General features: G+C 36.4%; 1 protein-coding gene across 8 annotated transcripts in view; it reads right to left on the bottom strand.

Annotated features, from left to right (window-relative positions):
* The window catches only part of Cntn3 (contactin 3), a 471,390-nt gene that overhangs the window by 120,258 nt on the left and 338,094 nt on the right, over positions 1-13,038 (bottom strand). For all 8 annotated transcript variants that reach the window (XM_029562809.1, XM_029562808.1, XM_029562814.1 and 5 more), the window contains 4 exons: positions 10,177-10,380; positions 9,082-9,184; positions 4,038-4,222; positions 392-528 (listed from right to left, as the gene is read on the bottom strand). In XM_029562809.1, coding sequence (XP_029418669.1) covers positions 392-528; positions 4,038-4,222; positions 9,082-9,184; positions 10,177-10,380 — 629 coding nt within the window. The remainder of the gene's footprint in view (positions 1-391; positions 529-4,037; positions 4,223-9,081; positions 9,185-10,176; positions 10,381-13,038) is intronic.

The following is a 13,038-nucleotide window of genomic DNA, read 5'->3' as shown; positions in this document are numbered from 1 at the left end:
TGTGTGTGTGTGTGTGTATGTGTGTGTGTGTGTGTGTACATATTTGTGCAGTTGTGATGTGGAAGCATGTGTGTTTGAGGAGGCCAATGGACAACTTTCAAGGTCCTTCCTCAGATGAAGTCCAAACTGTACCCACAGTTTTTTTGTGAGACAATGTCTTTTACTGGCAGGTATCCCTGTGTGTCTGCTACCCAGCTCTGGAATTACAAGCATTTGTTTCCACACCTAGCTTTTTTACATGGGTGCTAGAGATTGAACTCCGGTCCTTGTGCCTGGAAGGCAAGCCCTTTACATACTAAGCCATCTCTTCAGCCCTGGTTCTAGAAACTAAAGGAAACACTTCTTAAACACAAAAAATGTAGAAGTGGACTGACCAGCTGCAGCACCTCACCTCTAGCACTAGGGCCTCTCCATTTTTTAGCCATCTGTAGGAGGGTTTGGGCTTCCCAGTGGCCCGGCATTCCCAGTAGAGGTTATCTTCCACGGCTATTTCCACATCTTTTATGAGGTGAACCCAATGAGGCTTTGCTGTGATAGGGGGAAAATAGGGAATAGGAAGGAAAGAAATTTGTATCATCCGACAAACAAAAACTAAATGCCTTATAGCCATATCAGAATAAATGAATGTAAGACTGTCCGTGATAGATTAAAGCGAGCACACACTGGAATTAGATTTAACTCACTGAATGGCTATATGAAGAATTTCTAGATTTGAAGATGGGTGTTGCCGTCTGTTATATTCTAAGGCAAGTTCATTATGCTTTCTTTTCAAAATTCTGAACACTTTATTCAATTCTTGGATGTCTATTCATAGATAGTAATGCAGGTACAAAAATGGATTTCTCCTCAAGGATATTCTTGAATCATGAGATCATATCTGATGGCAACTTTAAAGTGAATGGCAGCACATATTGGTTGTGATGATGAACTAAATATTAGTATCTATAGGAAAGAAACTTCTATAGCTGAGGAAAAAATATTACCTTTGAGTTTGAAATAGCTCTCAATTAAATACAAACCAATGAACTTCTTACAAGCTTCTGAGTGCATTAAAATGAAAACGGCAAAAGATGGATAAATTGGCTCAATGTGAATCATGATTTTTTTAATCAGAAAAAAGATGTAATTGTTGCAACTTCAGATTATGCATGCAAATCAGTTGGATCAAGGAGATTAATCATTTCACTTATGTTTTGTAAGATACTAGGAAAATTCTTTTTGTAGATGAAAGTGACATACCACTTCCCATGAAAGCCATTTCAACACACAGTATTTTCAGCCAAGACCCAGCTTGTATTGCAGATCCAAACCTGGGAGGTGAGATGTCATAGTGGTTTCACATTGCATTATGCATAGGATATATGCCCCAGGATCCACATTTGTATTCTCCTTATGGAGAAGCGATTTATCTACTTCTGTGTAATTGCAACCACAGGAAGATGTGTCTTTACATTTCTATCACACAAAATTGCCTTTTTGTAAATGAAATAGAAAGGAAGCTATGGTTATTGACTTGTCCTGAAAATGGACAGGTCTAAGGGGTTCTTCTGTTTTTTGTATACAAAGAAGTATAGTTCACACCAAATCACTTATCCTACTTCATATTAAAACACAATTTTCACATTTCAGGAGTCATCAGCCCAATGTTTAATGAGACTGAAGAGAGATGCTACCATAAGCCTGTGACTGAGACCTGAGTTTCCATTAAGAATTTGTACAATTGGTTGCCCATGCTAATATTCTTTTTCTCAGAAAAATAAAAGAACTAATTTGGTGCACTGACTCAGCCCTGAGAGTACAACTGGCACATTAATTATGATTTTTCTCCCATAACCGTCTCATGAGATACCAAAACTCTATCACACCATTTTTTACAAGAAAGATTAGACCAAATAATCAGAGAATTACATGGCATTTGATGCTGTAATGTAATCCTTTTTTTTTTTTTTTTTTTGGTCTTTTTGAGACAGTAATGTAATCTTAAGCCAAAATTGTAGGCAACTTCCACAAAACCATGTTTTTAATTTACAATTTATTTCTTATATGTGTAATCTATTATCTATAAAATGGGCCTAGGAAATAGTCCACTTCTTTTAGTAAGTATAGCAGATGATGTTGGTTTTCTATTGCACCTTAATTTCCATGCATTAAAATAACACCCGTCTTTCATTCTGTTGTGCTCCCTTCCATCATCTCATATTGTCCATAAAATCTAGGGAGAGTTAATATTATACTCCATTTCCAAAGGGAGGCTCTCAAGCTGTTTAATCCTATTTCTCCTTTCCAGTGAGGGCAATAGGGATGAACATTTGGGCAACAGATTACTAGATGTTTTGGAAAACAGAAGAATGAATAGCAACTGATGTGCTGGTTGTGGCTGGCGGCCACCTTGTAATACAATGGTAATTAACATGGAGAAATAGGAACAAGATGAAGGCAATACAGAAAAAAGATAAAAATCAGAGAAACCGAGACACTATCTGATGCTAAGGTGCTTGAATGTTAGTTTAACTTTCCATGTGTCTTCACGTGAGGCATATGACTATTATTTAGAGAGGGACACTTGGACAAAGGCCTAAAAACAGTCTAGTGAATCATTAATTGAAACAGTATCCTCTGCTTTCTCACAGTAGTCACTTCTGATCCTGACTGAAACAAGTAGTAGGTGCTCAGAACGAAGCAGCTAAGCTAGAGCGTGAGAAATGGTAGTTGTCTTATGGAGGACTTAGAGCTAGCTAGCCTCAAAGGTTAAATGTTAATCTTTTTGTTATCATCACTACTAGAGGTCCTATATTATTCCAGCTCACATCCCTGACATGGGACACTTACTTATATTCAAAACTGATCATGGCATGCTCCCAGCACTCCGGAGGCAGAGGCAGGTGGATCTTTGTAAGACTGAGGTCAGCCTCGTCTACATAGTGAATTCCAAGCCAGCTGGGGCTGCAGGAAGACCCCCATCTTAATTGACAAAACAAAACAACAACAACAACAAAAAACAAATCAAAACTGATCATGGAACAAGACAGTAAAGTTACAAAACATCAAAGCATGCTTCTTTGTTGCTCTAGATATGGAAGTAAGTATTAATTATGTCAGAGATGACATACTTGTAAAGTATATATGTACTGAGAGAGGATCATAGCAGCTCCTATTATTTTAATAATTGTCCTTTCTGTAACATTTATCTATACTTTACACACTGGCACTGAAAGCTGTTGAATTTCCAGTTACTAAAATAAATAGACTATAATGCAATTTGCCTTTCAAAAAGTTGGTGAATTATCACTAGTTTTGCAATGCTGCTAATGATTAAACTGCAAATACATATTCAGAGAACTTCCATTTTCATGCATTTTACAGGTGTATTTTGTACAGTAATATAATAATACTTTCTGAATCATGTTTTCATCAAAATCTAATGGCATATTTAAACAAAAGAAATTTGAAAGGAAACAGAATAGCTTATTTTCTCAAAAAGAGCTTTCTAAATAAAGGAACCATTATTCTTTCTTTCCCCAAATTGAGGAGTACATCAAATAAATGTGATTGCAAAGTAAAGGAAAAAAATAGACTGAAGATGCATATTGCAGAGAGAGGTAAGAGTGAATAACAGCAAGGTTCTCAGTTTATTCCATTTGTTTAATTCACAATAATTGCAACTTTTGGAGTAGGCAGTTTTATTCTGCATACTAAAATAAGACATAAAACCACCTCTTCTAGAAGAAAGTACAGGCAGCTCTCTTTGACATGCTTCAGTAGGTGAAAGGTCACTCAGAAAAAAATGTGAAAGATTTTGTTATCATATAAATAATTTTAAATATGCAAAAGAATGTGTCTTCAAGTTGCTTGCGAAGTTGTATTTCTTTATAATTTCTTCCTTCTCTGATAAATGTTTGTCCTTACTTAACAAAATAAAAATAAAATATAGAGAACACAAATTAAATCTTCATATTCTGCTATAGCCATTCCCATTCCCAAAACACCCATGGGAGAGCAAAAGCAATAATACAAATTTTCCCCAAATAGATGCTTACCATAGTAAGTCAGACGCCCTCTAGCCACATTTTTTCCTCGTGAATTTTCAGCAATGCACTCATAGGAACCTGCATCTTCCTGTTGGAAGTTAGGGATTTCAAGCACAGCACTGAACTTCCTCAATTTAATTTTGTTGGGAAATGGCATTCCATCACTTCTTTTCCAATTAATCTGAGGCACAGGGCTAATGAGAAAATTGTAAAATTGATTGCTGTTCTCTGGAAAGCTTGTGGACTTGACAAAAGAAAGCTTTGGATAAGACAGAGTGAAGGTACCAGTTTCAAATGCAGGAGACTTCCAGCTGTTAATTATATAAACAGGATGCAAAAACAAATAATATTTGTTCTGAGCCAAGGTCTCACTATTTAGCCCAGACTGGTCTCTAACTCCAGATTTTTCTGTAATGACTCCTGAGTGATGGGATTACAGGCATGCACCATTATGTCCAAATAGATCTGTCTTTAAGTTTATATTTTAATAAGAAAAACTTCATTTTTTTCAATCAATACATGATGCAAATACAGAAAAATACAACAAATAAGCAAGTAAAAGAAAACTTATTGCCAGTTCAGTTTTTGAAAATAAGACATACTCATTTTCTCCAAATTGTTTTAAAACCTTCAAACTACATGCCATACATACATTTCCTGTGTTTAATTATTTGTTTGCTTTTAAGCAAAAGTAAGTTTGAGAAAATATACATAATCACTAGCATGGTGGCACATGCCTTTTTTTATGTACATTTTTTTATTGGATTTTGTAGATTTCACATAAAACATCTTAATCATACCCCCTCCTCTATTCACAACCCATTGACCCTCCATGGATTTCATGCATTCTGTCATATATCTTAAGGCCTACTGAGTCAAGTTAGTGTACCCAGAAGTCCCTCAGTGCAAGTTCAGTCACTGGGGTCTAGTCAGCCTATCTAGAGAAACTCCCTTAAAGATCAACTCTTCCTCACTGGAAAGTAATCAGCTGACAATAGTTCCTTGGTAATGGTTGGGTCCTGCTTCCCATTTCCCCAGTTGTATGCAAGGTTTTTTTGTACTTGAGTTTGCATAGATCTTGTCCATGCTGTCACCATTGTTTGAGCCCAAATACTGGAGAGGCAGACGGATCTCTGTGAGATGGAGGGCAGCCTTGCTGACACACTGAGTTACAGGCCAGATAGGTCTATAGGGAGGCCCTGTCTCAAAATTAATAATAATAATAATAATAATAAAACCCCTTATTTTAAAAAAAGAAAATATACTCAATCAATCACATATTTAGGGATTTGAGAGTTAAAAAGGTTGATAAATACTTAGCCAAACTGACAAATGGAGAGTGAAAGAATCAGATTAAAATTAAAGTAAGAAATGGTGTTGTTGAGGCTGGAGAGATGGCACTGAGTGCTTTTGCAGAGGACGCAGGTTCAATTCCCAGGACCCACATGGCATGGCAGCTAACAACCAACTGTGCCTCTAGTTCCAGGGGATCTGACACCCACCACTGACCTCTGTGGGCATTACATGACACGGGTGCACTAATACACATGCAGGTAATTCACTCGTACATACAAAATAAAAATTATAAAATATTTTTTAAATGGTATTGTGACACTAGACTCTGAGGAAATTTAGAACATTACTAAAGAACACTTTGTAAACTTATACTCCAAAAGCAAGAAAGCATACATTAAATAAACAAACTTGTAAATGTATATGACTACTAAAATTAAAGCCAGAAGATGTAAATAACTTAAACAGACATTGCAAGCAATGAGATTGAAGCTGTAACCAAACATCTCTTCACAAAGAAAAGCCTGGGACCAGCTGCATTCAGTGTTGAATGCTCTCGAACCTTTCAGGAAGATCTAATATTAACACTACTCAAATTGTTTGACCGTGTAGAAAGGGAGGGAACACTAATAAACTAATTCCATAAAGACAATGTTATCCTGATACTGAAAGTAGATAAAAATATAACCAAAAAAAGAAAGGAAGAAGAAGGAAGGGAGGGAGGGAAGGAAGGAGGGAAGGAGGGAGAGAGAGAGAACTACAGATCAATTTCCCTGATGACTGTCGATGCAAAAATTCTTCCCAAAATACTTGCAAACAAAATCAGGAACACATTAAGAAAATGATACATTATGAAAAAGTGGGCTTCAGTGGCTGGAGAGCTAGATCAATGGTTAAGCGTATTGGCTGCTCTTACAGAGGATCTGGGTTCAATTCCCAGCACCCACATGGCAGCTAACAACTCTCTGTAACTCCAGTTCCAGGTGAACTTGATGCGTTCTTCTGACCTGCCTGGGCTTTGCATGACATGGGTGCACTTAGACACATGCAGGCAATACAGTCATACACATAAAAAATAAAAATAAATAAAATATTTTAAAAAAAGAAAAGTGGGCTTCATTTTCAAGTAGGAAAATTGGTTCAACACACACAAGTCAATAAAGATAATCTATCATATAAATAAACTTGGACAGAAATCACATAATCACCTCAATAGATGCAGAAGACATTTGACGAAACTCAACTTGCCTTTGTGATAAATATCCTGGAGCCATTAGGATAAATACATCATACCTCAAAACGATAAAGGCTGCATACAACAAACCAACTGCCAACATTATTCTAAACAGCGAAAACAGAGAACATTTCCTTCAGGATCATGAACAAGGTAAGGATGCCCAACTTCAACTCTCTTGCTCAGTACAGTGCTCAAAGTCTTAGGTAGGTAGAGTAATAAGACAAGAGAAAGACATTACAGAGATAAAAGTGGGAAAAGAAACTCAAACTATATTTATTTCAGATAACAGGATTCTATATTGAAATGATCCTATAGAATCAACCAGAACAATTCTTATAATTCATAAACACACTGAGACTGGAGAGACGCCTTAGCAGTTAGGAGAACTTGCTGCTTTTACAGAGGACCTGGGTCCAGCTCCCAGAAACCACATGGTGGCTAGCAACCTTCAGTAACCCCAGTTTTAAGACATCATCGTCTTCTGGCCTCCAAGGGCACTGCATGCACGTGGTGTACTTATATGCAGACAAAACACTTAAAAATACACATAAAAATAAATAAAATATTTTAACAGCAACAAAAACAATATGCAAAAATCATGCCTATATCTCTATCAACAATGAACTCACAGAGAAAGAAATTAGAAATGTCCACAACAAAGTACATAGGAATAAAGCTAATGAAGAAAGTGAAAGAAGCCTTTAATGAAAACTTCAAAGGAATCAAAGAAAATACTAGATGACAGGAAGGCTTTCCATGTACCTCAACTGACAGAATTAATATCGTGAAAGCGGCTATAACAAAATTAATCTTCAGATTAAATGCAGCAGTCATAAAATTTTCAGTATCACTCTTTAAAGAGCTAGGAAAAGCCACCCAAAGATTCACATGGAATTACTAATTACCACAATAGTTAAAGCAATCCTAAGGAAAAAAAGAAAACACACACACTACTTGACCCCAAATTATACTTCACAGCTACAATGACACAGACTGGTACTGGCATATAAACACACAGGCAATCCAAAGGAACAGAATGGAGGACCCAGAAAAAACTGACAATCCTAAGGCACGTAATTTTTGACAAAGGAGTCAAAAACATGCAGTGGGAAAAAAAGATGAAGGATTCAACAATGGTGCTGGCCAAACTGGAGGCCTATCTAAATAAGAATAAAATTGGATCCTTATTTTTTACCCTGCACAAAAAAAAACTCAAAATGGATCAAATCTCAATTTAAAGGCCTAAAACACTAAAACTGCTAGAAGAAAACATAGGAAATGCATTTTAAGACACATATTTATTTATGTAAGAACTTTCTGACCACAACTTTAATAGCACAAGAACTAGCTCTAAGTATCAATAGATGGGACTACATAAAATTAAAGTTTCTGCACAGCAAAAGAGCCTATCAGCAGAGCATCCGCACACAGTTCACAGGATGAGTGAAAATCCTTATCAGCAAATAGGGAGCTAATATTCAGAATTCAAAAAGAAGCAAGAAAAAAAAAAAAAGATACCAATGAAACAAAACTGCCAGCCAGTAAATGGGCTGGTAAATTAAACAGTTATCAAAAGAAGAAGCACAACAGGCCATTAAATATTTTGGCAAGTATTCAACATCCCTACTCAACAGGGAAATGCAAATTAGAACAAGGTTGAGAAACCACCTCACCCCCAGTTAGAGTAAATCTGACTAAAACTTCCAGGAAGTATGACAAGAAAGAGGGACCTTCATTCATTGCTTATAAGAATGCAAACTGATACAGCCAATATGAAATCAGGATAGAGGTTTCTAAAATAATTATAAATTCAACAGTCGTAAAACTCAGCTGTACTACTTCTGGGCATATAACAGATCAATTTCATATCCCACTGCATATATCCTCGCACATCCATTCTTCTTACTACACATGATTTACTAAAATAATGAAAATGTTGAACATACACACAATCGAGTATTATTCAGTTGTAAAGAGAAATAAAATGATAAGATTTGCAGGAAAATGGATGGATCTAGAAAATATAACATTGAGCTGACCCAAACTCAGAACCACAAAAAAAGCCATGCATGTTCCCCCTTACATGTAGATTCCAGTCTGTGATGTACACACACACACACACACACACACACACACACACACACACACTCTAAGTGTGGATAAAGACTTAAGAATTTAGAAATGAAACAAGAGGGTAAATATAAGCGATGAGGAGGGATGGGGTGAGAAAAAAATAACACACAGGACAGGAAGGAGGGGAAAAGAGTGATCAAGAAGATACGAGGATGGATCAAGGGCAGCAGTGGGTAGCAGAGATAAGCCGGGAGGAGAATCTACTAAAACACACATTGTTCGAAAATACCAAAATGATATCTAATACTGCATATGCTAATTTAAAAATCAAAATTACTTTTACAAAGGTATAAATTAAAAGAAATTATACTACCAAGAAAAAGTAGTTCCCAACTCATCCTGAAGTTAACCTAATACTGCAGCGATGGAAATGAATGTTCTCAAACTTACTTTCCAAGGGCAAAGCATTCCAATTTCACAGTTGAACCTTTAGCTGCTGGAAGAGTTTCTGGAAACTGAACTTCTATTTTGGGTTCATATTCACCCATGACACCTGTGAATTCATAATACAAAATCAGTAGTGTCAAATATTTCCTATGTTATTTTGTTTTTGTAAATAAAACTTTCTTTAACTCCACTTTGAATTTACCACTTCTTTTAGTGACTGCAATTACCTACTAGGGCAAACCTGGATCAAATATGCAACCTAAGTAAACATTTAGGAACTCTGGCTTCATTGAGTCATAAGTACTGCAATAAGCAAAGCATTTCTAAGAAAAACACTATCATACTGCAAATGAAATGGAAGGCACCTGAAATTTAATATTCACTTTGAAAATTTCTATTTAAGATGAAATACTCAATGGATTATGACTCCTTGAAATTTCCTAAGGTACAAAATTTATTGCAGGAAAAATTCTAAATGGCAACCTGGTTGAAGAGATGCCAATCTTAAACTTATTAAATGGCTTCATGGCATAAAAATAGTCAATTAACAAGTGGGTGCATTCTAATTCAATTATAACTGGAAAGAGTGTGTTCATACTTTGTGCTTAAGGCACTATGCTGCATCAAATAGTTTCTTAAGGTCAACTACCAAGGCTTATATATTGGTAACCCCCCACCCCACTTCTCTCTGAGTCTCATGGAGCCCATTCTGGCCTCAAACCTACTACATAGTTCATGATGTCCTTGAACTTCTGAATTTATACTCTTCTTGTCTCCAGTTCCCAAGTACTAGATTACAGATGTGCAGTACATCACCCAGTTTATGTAATGCTGGGGATCAAACCCAGGGCTGTGTGTATGCTAGACAAGTCCTCTACCAACTGATCTGCTAGGCCCCCAAAATGACTTTCTATTGTAGCTCATAGACACCTCTTAGGTGCCCATCAAGGTGGTAATGACAGAAAAATTTTCCTTCATAATGTTACATTAGTGATGTTTTTAACTTATCATAAAACATTAAATGCTATGAAACACCTCAAGACTATAAAAGTTAAAACAAGTGACTTCATGGGAATGCCACATGGGAAGGTGTCATACCATCAGCTCGCAGCACCAAAGGAGTCGGGGAACCCAGGACTCTGGCATTTGTCACAGTGCTTGTCACAACACATGTGTAATTTCCCACATCGGACGGCTCCACCTTAGCAATGTAGAGGTGCCCTGTCTCTTGAGAGACAAATCTCCGACTATCTTCTTCAACAAAGGATGGATACTCATTGAAGACCCAAGCATATGATAATTCTAACAAAGATGTGGAGGAAATAAATTTCATTACTCAACAAAGTGTTTCATAGTAGGTTAAAAATGCACAAAATTATATTCACCTCAAAGAAAATCTGTTTTGCTTGCAAATCATGCAGAAAAGCACTCAGCAAAATGACTCTGTATTCATATTTTATTATGATGGAGAACATTGTTGATTAGCATTTTTGACAGTACAGCACTTTTTCTTCCTTCCATGTCCTTATTCTAGATAAAGCTTTAAAGTCTGTCTGTTTTCTTTTAATCTGTGTCTTCATACTGCAATTCTGTATTTAAAAATTAGCAATCAAGTAATGGCAATTTCTAACACAAACTTTTCAAAGCTCCTTAACTTCTCAAGCATAATACAAAGTGAATTAACCTGAACATAAGTCCCTTCATGGCTAAGCCCCTGAGCAAACTCTTTCGCACATGGTTTTGCACTTGCTGTCCCAGGGCCTGCAAAACTCTTTTGTCTTGTCCTTCCATTATTCATTTTCAAATTGACACATATATTTACTGCACATAGTATTGAATTTCATAAGGACATTATTAAAAATAATGTGGCGTGTCTCTTCATAGAGGAATGACTATAGAAAACGTGGCATGAATGTATGTAATGTCTATATACACACATACAGCGACACATAGACACACAGACACATAGACACAGACACACAAAAACAAATATAATGTGATTTTATTCAGCATAAAGAACAAAATTGTGTCATTTGTAGGGAAATGGAAAGTCTTTTCTTTTGTTGCCTTGTCATTCAACACCAAACTCCATTCTAAGAGGTGATGTGTAGTGGCTTATAACATTTGTTCGTAACACCAGGAACCACTACTCCAGAGAAGTATTCCTTCTTCTTCCTAGCTGGGCTGAGGTCCATATGTAGAATGACACTTTTTTTTAAAGATATTATTTTATTTCTGATTGTGTGTGTGTGTGTGTGTGTGTGTGCATCTGAATGCAGGTGCCTGCAGAGGTCAAATGAAAGTGTCATACCCTCTGGAACTGGAGAAAGAGGTGGTTGTAGGCTGCCTTATGTGGGTGCTGGCAATTTAACTTGAGACCTCTGAAAGTGAAGGACATGTACTTTGTTTTCTTGTTTTATTTGCTTGTTTAAATTTTCTATTAATTCCAGAATTTCATACAATATATTTGAATCACATTCAGACTACCTCCCTGCTCTTCAGCCCCTCCCCATTACCTCACACCCAGAGTTCATATCCTCTATTACTATACATACCTTTTTTATTTCTTTATTTAATCTTTGTTTTTTAAAGGACTCTCAATTCAAATCCATGTTTCTTTAGTGCTCATGGGTGTGGGTTCACATCCTGAAGTCTGATCAACTTACCAGGCGTTACACCATATCTCTCCAACCCTTACACCAACTTTTGTTCACTCCCATGCAAACTTTTATTGCCTAAGATGTAAAGAGCTATTGATTTGCCTGTTGTTGTGATAATAACCAAATGATATTAGTTTTTTAGTTTATTTGTGGTACTAGAATCAAACCCAGGTTCTGGTACATGCTTAGTAAGTACTCTGTCATGAGTCATCCCCAATCTTAATGTTAATTGTAATTCAATTGCTCCTGTCTCTCCCTAGCAAAATGAGACATCCAAATGTATTTAACAGCTCCTAAATAAACATTTGTTGAGTCTAATAAGGACAAATTTTATTACTGACTATGAGTATAAATTCCACTGTCAAGGTTTTCATCAACTGTGGACCGAGGGTAAAGAACGTTATTCTAAGAGACTATGTTCTCTTCAACAATGATACCTAAATAATAATAGGATGCTAGGTTTTAGATCTTCATTATTTAGAGCAAATTTTTAGTCAAGAACAGTAATTGTAGTTGGTCTGCTGGCTTCCTTCTTCATTTTCTTTTGTGATCACACCAGCCATGTTGCATTGGCTAATTCATGTAAAACTTTTTCAAAATAATTTTGGGAAAACATATGTGATCAATATAAATTTAATGAATAACAAGTAAAAATACATTTGAAGCACCCTTGTAATGGCAAAAGGTTTTCCTTTTTCAGGAGAGAGGGAATGTGTGAAGTTTTGCTGACAGGTACTAGGAGTTTCAGGGGAAGGAGAGGTGATATCCTTTCATGACTGAAGAACAGACATAAATATCAGGGGAATACATGAATGAGCAAGAATGAAAACCCTCCAGGGAGAGTATAAGACATAGAAAAGGTCAGCAGGGGCAAGAGCATCTGAAGAGCCTGGCAGTAAGGAACCATGGTGATGCCAATTCCAAAGATGAGAAAACTCACTGCAAATTGGTATTCAAAGACACGAATTCTTTTACAATCAGCATAGAATATTTTATGAAGGTCTAATTAAGTCAATGATGAGCTCAGGAATCAAAAGCTGTTTGTTGGATTTTATGAAAATAAAATATGGCTCAGACGCTATTCTAGTTAGTCTCTTACCTACCCCTGTTCCTCTGGTACTAGTACTGTATAATTCACAGAGAAAACCAATACTGATGAGGCAGAATTAGCTTGTTCTGTAGTTGATTAAACTGGCTGCTGTTGTAGCAATGACTCTTTGGAGTCTCCCTGTGGCTCTCTGCATATTGCCCAACCATAGCTTCTTCCATCTTCTCGATCTCATGTCTTTTTTTTTTTTTT

Source organism: Nannospalax galili, unplaced genomic scaffold (genome assembly GCF_000622305.1).
Source record: "Nannospalax galili isolate Female #2095 unplaced genomic scaffold, S.galili_v1.0 scaffold114, whole genome shotgun sequence".
In the NCBI taxonomy this organism is placed as follows: domain Eukaryota; kingdom Metazoa; phylum Chordata; class Mammalia; order Rodentia; family Spalacidae; genus Nannospalax; species Nannospalax galili.
This window is presented reverse-complemented; position numbering and strand designations above follow the sequence as displayed.